Source organism: Branchiostoma belcheri, unplaced genomic scaffold, assembly GCF_001625305.1.
Source record: "Branchiostoma belcheri isolate BF01 breed outbred unplaced genomic scaffold, Haploidv18h27 scaffold20, whole genome shotgun sequence".
In the NCBI taxonomy this organism is placed as follows: Eukaryota; Metazoa; Chordata; class Leptocardii; order Amphioxiformes; family Branchiostomatidae; genus Branchiostoma; species Branchiostoma belcheri.
Window position 1 is genome coordinate 1,186,716 of NW_017803491.1, and position 11,051 is coordinate 1,197,766.

Consider the following 11,051-nt stretch of genomic DNA (forward strand, 5'->3'; position numbering starts at 1 on the left):
TACTGACTCGAGTGGAGAAGCTGAAAGGTAAGGTTCCGAATGTTTAGAACGAATGGGAACAAATGTGTGTTGCAGCTTAAACTATCATGTAAGTGGTGTCGGATGGTGTAACGGCAGAGCATCCGGCTCAGAACCAAGAGGTTCCGGGTTCGAATCCTCCCAAGTCACTGACCTTGAGCCATTAGAAAAAGCACTTTACACAACTTTCCTCACTTCGCTTAGATAAACATGAGTAGGTCAGAATGATCATTACATGATCGTGGGCATTATACTAGGAAAACCAAACCAAACCCGTATAGTGGTTGTTAAAGTCTTTGACTAAGGACATAGGCTTGAATACTGAATTTGTGAGGGGAACTAAACAATTTTCTGTTTTCTATTGTCTGTGGTACCTCCCAACCAAAAGGTGAATGACCCAACGATATTTCTTTGGCAACATGAGGTCCGACCGATTTTCTGAATATACCTGAATTATGTGAGGTGATGGTCCAACAGCCATGGGAATTATGGTCATTACTTACTTGTCATTATGAACCATAAACAATGGCTGCTGGTGGGCCATTGATGTTATTGCCTCATAATCAATATCAAATTTGTGCTCCTGATCGGTTAATTTATTAGTTTCCGTAAGCATAGTTCTACATTGCAAAGCGAGTATTGTGATATACTATAACAAGATCTCGGTTTCAATGTGTAATTAATTGTTTTCTCATCACACGACAGTAACTGTGCTACCGATGGCCCAGAACATGTCCGCCAGCCAGCCGACCAACAAGACCAACATGACCACTGCCCATCCGGAAAGCGTCGATGGAAAGCTTGAACAGGTATCAGAAAATCATAATCTATGAAATATTGCATACAACATTATTTGTAATTGTAATGCAACATACCATGCTACAAATCATTTGTATTCATTTGTAGTTTACGTGTGCAATGTGAATATCTATTCAAAGAGAAAACAAACTTTAAAAGTATAGCTTCAGGATACGTAGAAGTTGTACAAGTTGATTTTAGTATTTCTTTATTAAAAATAACTGTATAGTCACCATTGTTAAATTTTATAGAAATATTGTATATCAATGTACCTACTAACACCTCAACTGACATTAAAATAATAGAACAAAAATTTAAAACTCACCTATTTTCTATTAACATACACATGCCACAATTTATGATATAATAAAGACAGATTCCCAAAGACGTTCTGACAACGAGAATCCTCTGTTTAACAGCCTGTACTGTACAATGTCACTACCGAAATGGCCAATCTGTCTGCCGCTGTGGTGCCGAGTACCGTGAAGAATGAAGAGATGGTACGCAATGTGACAGTGGCGGTGAAGCTGGAAGGTAAGATTAAAAATGATGCCTGCATTGTAACGTACAAACATATTATTGTCCAGCTTTCTTTCATTCATTCATCACCATAAAGTTGTCCATGTCATTCAAAACATTTTTTAAACTCCTTCTCCCTTCCTACCACTCTACTAAATTCAGTTACCTGACAACACTTGTCAAATAGGCACAGGCATATAATTAATATTTGGTAACATAAATTAATTGAATATAATATAATTGAATTGAATTGATACTTGGTAAGTTTCAATGAGGAGGACATTGTACAAGCCTTGCAGGCTTCTTTCCTCCTCCTGCTCAATGTTTTTATTTCTTTGTTTTGCATTTGTTGATTATTTTTATTTATGCAAATAAATAAATGAAATATACACCGAAAAATTACATGGCAGGAATTGTATTACATCGTGAGCTCAGTTGTCATCTTCTGATCCGTATGTGTGTGTTTTTTTCAGCTTCATGCCCTGACGGTTACCAGAAGTACCGAGACGTTTGCTACAAAGCATTCGTCACGAAGAAAACGTTCTCCGCCTCGGCTGCGACCTGCCAGGCTGACGGCGGCACCCTCGCCATGCCCCGCGATGCCGGCATCAACGGATTCCTCCTCACTCTCATCAAGCGCGGGGATGCCGATGTCTGGTTCGGCTTGCATGATCAGAAGAATGAGGGGCAGTGGAAGTGGATAGACGGCACCGCACTGGGGACTGGCTACACCGCCTGGGCACCAGGAGAACCCAACAACAAACGAGGCGTTCAGGACTGCGCTGTGTACTGGGCGGAAAAGAACTTCCAGTGGGATGATGAAAAGTGTGACAAGCAGCGTGGCTTCATCTGCCAGTTCAAACCATCAGGTTAGTATTTCAAGCATATGTATCATGTTTTAGATTATAATTATAGGTTTTGGAAACCACAAAACCTTAGATTTGCAATGATGATGTAGGGTATATGCAAAGTATGCAAATTTCAGCTGTATCAAATGAAACATTAGCCTTACAGTAGCTACCTAAAGTACCTATAATACCATGAAATGTTTTTATGTCGGTGTACAATTAACACAAGAAAAAATAGTGTCTTCATTGCATATAACTTTTTGTTTCATTTGCTTCCTCTGTGCTGTGTGGTAAAAAAATTCAATGATCAAACTGTTTGATTTGCTTTTTTTTCCAGGCGCTGAGGGAAATTGAACGTCCTAAAATGAAAATGGCAAAGTCGTGACGTCAAGACTTGGTCGTGGTATCGATGGGAAAACAACAGTTTTGAGAAAAAGACCAGGAGTCCGTACCGAGTCAGCTTATATGTGAGTTTCTAGACCATTCATGGCTCCAGGCTCTTTAGATGTCCTGGAATAGTGAGACACAAAACTAACAATGTGATCATGCATCTGATAACTATATACAGCATTTAGTCACGTAGAAAACATTTATCTACCTATTGTATTAGAAGGAATTGGACAGATGATAAGATGTGGTAACAGCAAGAAGAATACCACAAAAATGAAAGAGTAGAGTTTTCTGGTAGTAGTTGGCAGTTCCTGTAAGGTGAAAAGGGTAACAAAAGGTAACGAAACATGATTGTGACTGTGCATTGGAATTGTGAAACAGTGTTTGTAGCATGAAAGCTTACGCTAACACATGGAAGGAACTCCTAGGCACCTGACCTAAGATTTAGTAGGTTTATTCATGGGATTTATACATGTCACTTTGATGAATTTGTGAACCAAAGTTCTTGATATTGAATAACAACAGTGCCTTTTTTGTAAACAGTAGTTTTGTTTTTGTTGCCTGGCTGTAATCTATGTTATTCAATATCCAAGACAGTTTGCTTGATGTAGTTTGACTTATTCTAAAAATTTATGTGTTAAACCAATACTTTAGAAAGTATACAAAAATGTTAACAGACTGATAAGTACTGTTATTAATCGATACATCACTTTACCTGTCTTGGAATATTCGTAGCATTATTACATATAGAATATACAAAATACAATATCATCATGATGATCATTAGGGATCTGTAACCAAAACTCTACAGTATTTCATTATTTAATTAAATAAGGTCAATGACCAGAACCAGACGTCTGTCACCATGGTAACTAGGGTTGGGTTACATCATGTTGCAATTTTATAGCAGGAGGGATAAATTTAGACTCCTGTCACTATATATATGAATGTGTTTGAGTAAGAATTAACAGAGCAGACCATATGAGAAGGTTAACATTATACATCAAGTTGCTTGGAAAGTTTTACCATTCTACTTGTTAGCTGTCCTTGAAGGTTTTATTGTTTTGTATCTGAGTGTAGAACCAAAACATGTTTTATAAAATCTTATTAGAGAATTATTTAACTAACATAATTTGAGGCAGACTTTTGAAGTGCTGATTACTACTTGAATGTAAAAAGGGAAGCATGCATGTAGACAAAACTATACGATGTAGCAACGGCGTATTGTATGGATATCTTACACGTTACAATCTTATTCATTATTTTCTTGCATGCTCAAATATTAGAACATTTCCCGTTTACAAGTCAAAATAAATTTGCAGTACCACATACATGAGTACTATGGTTGTACTGTTTATCATTTTATATACAGAGTTTTTTTCAACATTTAACGGTTAGATCTACATTTTGTTCCTTTCTGGACTAATCCGCTTTAAAAGATTTCGCCAGAAACTCCGCTGCAGTTCCAAAACAAGCTGCTTGGGGGGGGGGAGGGGCAAAACCCACCCCACATATTCCTGACAGGAATATCTATCTGTCACCAAGAAGTCAAGACCATAGCATGTTCAGGACAAAAGATACAAAAAAAGTTCTGCTGGAGTACCAAGGTCAGCTACCAGGAGGCCCAAATTTGACCTTGACCTTTATCTTCCTAAGACTTGTGACCAGTCCTCTCCGCACAGAGAAGGTTGACGGTACAACACACAAATGAACACGGTGAACATACAACTCGTACATATAGATTCCACCAATATGGCAGCACACTTATCAAACAGAACCGTCCTTTAGCCAGAGGAATCTCGTGTCGTTCAAAAGCGCCGCAAGTCGCCGATTGTGTGGTCGGTAAAACTCGTCCAGAATTTGCCGAGTCTTCGGCAACATCGGGCCCAGTCGGACGTCCTGCGATCTCCGGGCGTGTCCCTTCTTCGAGGTAAAGATGGCTTTCTGAGATTTGCCTTGAACAGGTCCTGTAAAATATTTTGTTTTAAAAAGAGTGGTAGTAATAAACCCAAGCACCCAGACTCGATAACAAATGGCTTATATGAATTATGGCCATTATTACGATATATCATCGATGAAAACTTGCAATATGAATATTAAGACAAGACAGTCCAGAAACTGACATATTTACCAAACTGATTTCAAATTTCAGTGAAACACGTAGAAGTTGTGCGTTACCATGTAAAACACGTTCATTAGATTGGTCAGCACTAGTACGTATGGCACTTAGTTATCTATTTATCCACATACAGTACATGAGTGATGAATGGCATAGTGGAACAGGTGTTCATGTTAGGACACCTTTTCAAAGCCACCATACCAAATATGATAACATTTACTGGAATGTGTCAAAATGTATAACATTTACTATAGTCAACATTTACATGTATATGTAAATAAATAGACAAATGTAATCTTTAAGTACTAACCCAGCCGTAGGAACTCGAAGACCCTGGTCATTGTCACTCGCGGGTTCTTAGAGTGGTCTTCCAGCCGCTGAACCAGGATCTGTTCCGGGGGGAACACAGAGAACCAGTCCCGCAGGTACACCTCATACAGCCCCAGCTGTAGTCTCACCTGGGAACGAGATCAACACACGTGACCATTGCTAAGTATTCTAAGTCGAAGATCAAGGGGGTTTTGTGTATCAAACAAAGTAAAGTTGCAAGCCTTGTGGAGCATGCAATTTGATTTGGACGTAGATTTATGTTTCTATGATTTCTGTACCTATGTTCATGTTCATGTTTATGTTCTGGTGTCTTAAGCCCATATGGGCTGGGCGACAAAAGTCGCAAGACAGGTACGCAAATAAAAATTCATTTATTCATATTGAAAGAAAATGCCTATAGTTGTAATAACTAAGAAAATTTGTTTATGTTCGTACCTAGTTTGTCAATGTCTTTTGTTTGTTTAGCTCACCTTATTGTTTAATTGTTTTTAAACCTGTGTACGTAATTCAGCGGTTTTATACGCTGCCATGTACAAGGAGTGTTGTCAATAAACTATTATTATTATTAAAATGCAAGTGTTCACATCTGTTTGACTAAAGGAAGAAATAAAAACAAAAACTGAGATATTGGGAAAAAAAGAAAATAATAATGACAAGGATGATAATCGTAACGGAAGTAGAATGTAGGGGGAGAGTTTACTTGAAAAAGCCAATAGGTGACAAAGTAAGGGACAACAGAAAGAAAAGAAACTATTTCTATGACCTTCATTATCATACGTTAAAAGTTATATAAATAAGACAATTTCACTCGCCCCCGCAAGGTGTCGCTGTTAAATCACAATGAATTCAAGTTAATCTCCAGTCAGATACTGTGGGGCAGGGCGAGTCTGTATTGGCCTTGTGTAACCATCTTGGGGGGAGGGGGCTATATAGACTCCCATTGTCCCACAGAATCTGCTTGGAGATAAATTAACGATATATGACCAGGATTAACATCACATATCCTTAAACACCACTTAAAGAGTAGACTTAAAATAACACCAAAGACCTAGAAAAAAGTGCTTACGCTTCGCGTTTTCACAAGGTTGGGTTGGTAAGTGCACGAGCGGACGGAATCGTTCTTGAGGCAGGCGTTGAAACCATCAACAGCGATGATGACGTCCTCGTGAAACTTTGCCGCTGACTTCTTACCTTGGGTGAAGTACAGATATTCCGAGTACAATCTGCCAGGGAAAATCAGCACAGTCTGTTTATCCAGACATATTTATAGCAGGTGACTATCACCTTTTGAAGATGTTAACCCGTAGACCGATTCTTTTGGTCCTGAGGCAGAGTTAATTCTATAATTCTAACTGACCACTCAGGGCTACTCATGCTTTACAAAAATGTATTGAAGGAATCCAACGCAATTTCCGGATGGATGCAATTTCTAGATGGATGCAATTTCAGGGCTGCAAAACTGGAAATATTCTGAATAAGGCAATCTGTATGATTTTGAGACATACTTTCCCACATTGTAGAAACAAACCCAATGATAAGTGCCCTATGGCTCAATGGGTATATTACCCTAAAAATCTCCCAGGGTCCTTTCAGTAACCGTTTTTTGTCAGAAGTTTTGGTATTTTTGCTCCATGAGTGCCGATATACATTGGAACAGTGTTGTTTCAGCTTAGATACTTGACTAGAATATTGACTTTCAAAGCAAAGCCCTAAAAACTACATTGGATGCCACTGAAAGGCTACATCATCACCTTTCCGCAGGGTCCCTGATCGTGAGGATAAACTTGGCGTGCGGCTGGACGGCCCGCAGCAGGTTCACCACCAGGACGGCGGGCTCGTTTGTAGAGACGTCCCACGACTCTGGTCCCCATCGCCGGTTATCATACAGGGTGGACACGCTGGCTTCACCTGACAGTGTATGAATACAGAATTCCATTAAAAAAAGAAACTTTCAGGGAGGGATTTAGAACTGTAGTGCATTTTCACGTCATCCGCTAGATGGGATCAAGCATAACAAGACTGGCAATGAAAACATACATTATAGGGTTATTGCCATGATTACATGATTTTGAGGAAGCCTTGGTACCCTCCCTTCCCCTGAGTGTATAGTGAACGAGCCCCAGGGTCACAGAAAGGGCATCTGGTGCAACCGGGGCAGGCATATTTTCCCAAGGGTTCCAGGAATGTGGACATGTCAACAAAAAACAGAGCTGGGAGACATTCCTGTGGACATTCCATGCCTGTGGACAAAATTCCTGTACCATTCCTAGAATTCTTGCGAACTGCACACAATACAGTACCATTAGGCTCCTCCCTGAGACGTCGCCAAAAACTGAATAACGTGTTGAAACCTTGATAACTGTATTTGTAACAGCTCTCAATTAACGTTACACCATTGGGCGAAGTTCAAATTCACTAAATTTAAAGTTGTCCTATATATTTCAGAGATATTAATGATACTTAGATACCGTTTAATTAATCTACAAATGTATAATGGACTCTTCAAATAAGGGATAATCTTTCATTAATTTCTCAAGAACGCGTCACTAAGTCGTTTCCTATTTTTGTAGTCGCAGTATCACGTGGACAGACTCGACACTGATTGGTCCAGACTGTGTGATCACGTGTCGATCTCACATACCTGTGATGACGTCATGATTGACAACCTCCTGCCCCGAAGATGTCAGACGTTTGTTGACCCTGGACTGGATGCTCCACGCCGCTCCGTCAAACAGATCCAGATAGTCTTGGACAGGGACTGTGACGCTTGGAATAACTCCTGAGATAGAACATATTATCTTGTAACTAGAAAAGTAATATTTGCAAAGCAAATGCATAATGTTTACCTTCGCATATAGTATGCTTACTCAAACACATTCATATACTAGTATATGGTGACAGGAGTCTAAATCCCTTCTACTATAAAATTGTAACATTATGTAACCCAACACCAGTTACCATGGTGAGAGACAGTCTGGTTCAGTCAGGTCAGAGGTCACTGTTTGGAGAGGGAGAAGAAGAAGAAGAAGAAAAGAAAAGAAGAAGAAGAAGAAACGAAGCAAAAACAACAGGCTACCTTTGAAAAAAAAACGTATGTGTGCGATGTTGATAACGGTTACGCTAGTAAAGAACTGAATTGAAGTTGTCTTGGAACTTAAATGTTCTAGACTTGAATCCCTGGCAGACTCTAGGCCCCAAATGTTCTGCCACCTTCTGGCTCTCTTGATTAGGTGAAAATGAGAAACTAGCTCCATCAGTTGAAACGTTGAATGGGCGTAAAGCAAGAGTTTTCGTGTGTATGTGGTGTATCACAATGAATGAAAATGAATGAATGAATGAAAATTAATGAAAATTAATGAAAATTAATGAAAATTAATGAAAATTAATGAAAATTAATGAAAATTAATGAAAATTAATGAAAATTAATGAAAATTAATGAAAATTAATGAATGAATGACACAACATTGGTTTAGGTCAGAGGTCACTGTTTGGAGAAGAAGAAGAGGAAGAGGAAACTGAGCAAAAACAATATGTTTTCCTTCGGTAAGCATAATAGATCCTACCGGTCATTTGGTTGTAAAAGCACTTTCTGGTCCAATAATGGGGCTCTTTCTTCAACCCGCCGACAACAGCCGGGTGCTGAGTCAGCCGATAGTAGAGGTCAGAGGTCCCACACTTGGGCATGCCGATGATGTAGAAGTACGGCAAACATCTGCAGGGAGCGAAAATCACGGGGGTTGGACTTGGCAATGAAGGCTTCGGTTATGCTATACATAGGAGCATAATTCCGAGCCAGGACGGACTGTTTGTGCGAAGAAAAAAAACGCACATCAAGTATCTGATACCAGCCCAGAAAAGAACAAGAAACAGTCATGCCTTCCAATATCAGAGTTTTGCGACCAAGAATTGAGGTGTTGAAAACTAGTGTTGTTCAAGAACCGTGATCGTAGATCTAGAGTTGACACCAAGCACCAAGCATCATCACTAGAAAGCTTTAAACAGCTCCTGCAATTAAATGTGCAAAGATTGGGTGTAACAAGCCGTTCGGAGCTTAGGCTGCCGCCGCGCCGCGTGCCTGTGAAGCTGGTGTGTTACGCCGAAGGGTGGTTATACCGGCTATACCGATAACGTTACTGACGTTACAGATACAGAATCAAGAATAGATGCAAAGTGTGCTCAAAACTACTCAAGAGAATGTTGGACATCCTACATGATTATCATGTTGATTGGTGCATTTGTGTCAACATGTACCAATCATTGTCAGACTGAGAACTACCTGTTGCCATGATGTTATAGAGGCTGTGATGACTAGTTTCCATGGTGACAGAGAATCCAGAGCTCCAATTGGTAGTTGCCATTTCCAATCAGCTGTCACCTGGTTTACAGGTTAACGGCCACAAACTCTCGGGGCAGGGATTTAATCAGCCCATGACAGCAAGTAACGTTATAAAACAAGCTAGCTCTCCTGATGCTCAATAGATAGTTTATGTCAAAACGCTCACCTCAATCGAAAATACCCTGTCTCGTTGTGTTTGAGTCGGTCCCGGAAGTGTTTGGATAGCCCATTCAGGGTCTTCATCGTTTTTCCGCCGGAGTTGCAGTATTTGCCTGTTTTGTACGGATTTGAGTCCAGTTTTGTTTCTGGGACCTTCTCATACCAACACGGGTTCTTGAAATCAGGTAGAGTCTCACGTGGGATTTCCGCAAAGATCTGCAATTAATAAATTAAGGAGATTTTTGTGAATTTTATACATAGTGAATTTCTGTACATTCGTCAAACAGGTATTGGGGAATTCTTTACACCGACGTGATGTTACATCAACTTTGAAAACACACAAACACGCGCACACACACACGCACACACACACGTGCACTCACAAACAAACACGCACACACACGTACACCCATACACGTGCACTCACACATAAACATGCACACACACACACACAAACAAACACTCACACACTGACACACGTGCACTCACACACAAACAAACAAACACGCACACACACGCTAAATCAGCAAGAACAATGCTTACCTCTGGTTCCAGCCTCACCATGTGTCTGTTATCTGTGGTGCCCCGCGTCTTCTCTCCTGAGTTGGAAGTGTTTAGAGATGATGCCGATGTATCGTATGTTTCCACTGCCCATCGCTGACCCACGCTCCATTTCCAGCCGTAAGCACACAGCAGTGCTAACGATAGAAACGCTACCAAAGCCGGGCGATGTCCCGAGAAGAGGCGGGGTCGGGGCTTGAGGCCCAGCCTGGGTGAACTGTCGGGGGTGTTCGCAGACGTCATCTGCCCTGACCGTCAACGGGATACGCTCAGAATATTTCTCCTCGTCGATTCTATATGCAATGTAACGGAAATTCGAAGACTATTGTTTTGTACTATTGGGGTGAAAACATTTCTATTCTGCAGTCGAAGGGCTAAGCATCAAATGTTCGGTTCCACTTCCGGGGTTACCTCTGACAACATTCAGACATAAATGGCTCGTTGATCAGCCTGAGAAGTAATTAAAAAAAAAACCTGTTGAGCAAGTAGCCAGTGTGTCCGATTGTAACCCTCGGGACCTATTTAGGTCGCCAAATGTCCAACTCACTAACAGAGAGTCCAGCGTATTTTTACCTGAACTAAGGACATCTTTGCCTGAACAATGCTCTGTCATAGCATGAAAGTTCATCTGTGTTGGAACAATACATGTCATTATGAAAAAAAGACTAAACAGCAGACTTAACTGCCAACACTACAATGAATTGGGACTTACCCTAAATTTTCTGCTGACTCCGTCAACCTTGTTTGCCGACTGGACCCGTCTAGCAAATCGGCAGAACGTACTGCACCTGCGCGAAATCCATAAAGTATTGTACATAGCACTTCGGCAGAACTTCTCATATAAGGTGGTATTTGCGCATTACATACTCCGTCTGTAGTTTTCAAATATAATGTTGTGTCCGAAACGATTTTCTCATGCGCAGTTGAAAGTTTAGTTTTTTATTTCCTAATGCTCTGTCAGATTGGGTGTTCA

General features: G+C 40.4%; 2 protein-coding genes across 2 annotated transcripts; one reads left to right on the forward strand and one right to left on the reverse strand.

The window, feature by feature from the left end:
* Nucleotides 1-1,924: 1,924 nt before the first annotated feature.
* LOC109469068 (C-type lectin 1-like) lies at nt 1,925-2,537 on the forward strand. The gene is made up of 2 exons (XM_019767454.1): nt 1,925-2,204; nt 2,521-2,537. Exons 1-2 carry the CDS (start codon nt 1,925-1,927, stop codon nt 2,535-2,537), a joined length of 297 nt encoding a protein of 98 aa, XP_019623013.1.
* Nucleotides 2,538-4,328: 1,791 nt separating this feature from the next.
* Nucleotides 4,329-10,516, reverse strand: LOC109469316 (carbohydrate sulfotransferase 15-like). Its single transcript, XM_019767822.1, has 8 exons — nt 10,061-10,516; nt 9,525-9,733; nt 8,586-8,734; nt 7,664-7,801; nt 6,774-6,930; nt 6,089-6,245; nt 5,003-5,150; nt 4,329-4,540 (listed from the first exon to the last, which is right to left on the reverse strand). Exons 1-8 carry the CDS (start codon nt 10,319-10,321, stop codon nt 4,341-4,343), a joined length of 1,419 nt encoding a protein of 472 aa, XP_019623381.1. The 5' UTR covers nt 10,322-10,516; the 3' UTR covers nt 4,329-4,340.
* Between the last annotated feature and the right edge of the window lie 535 nt (nt 10,517-11,051).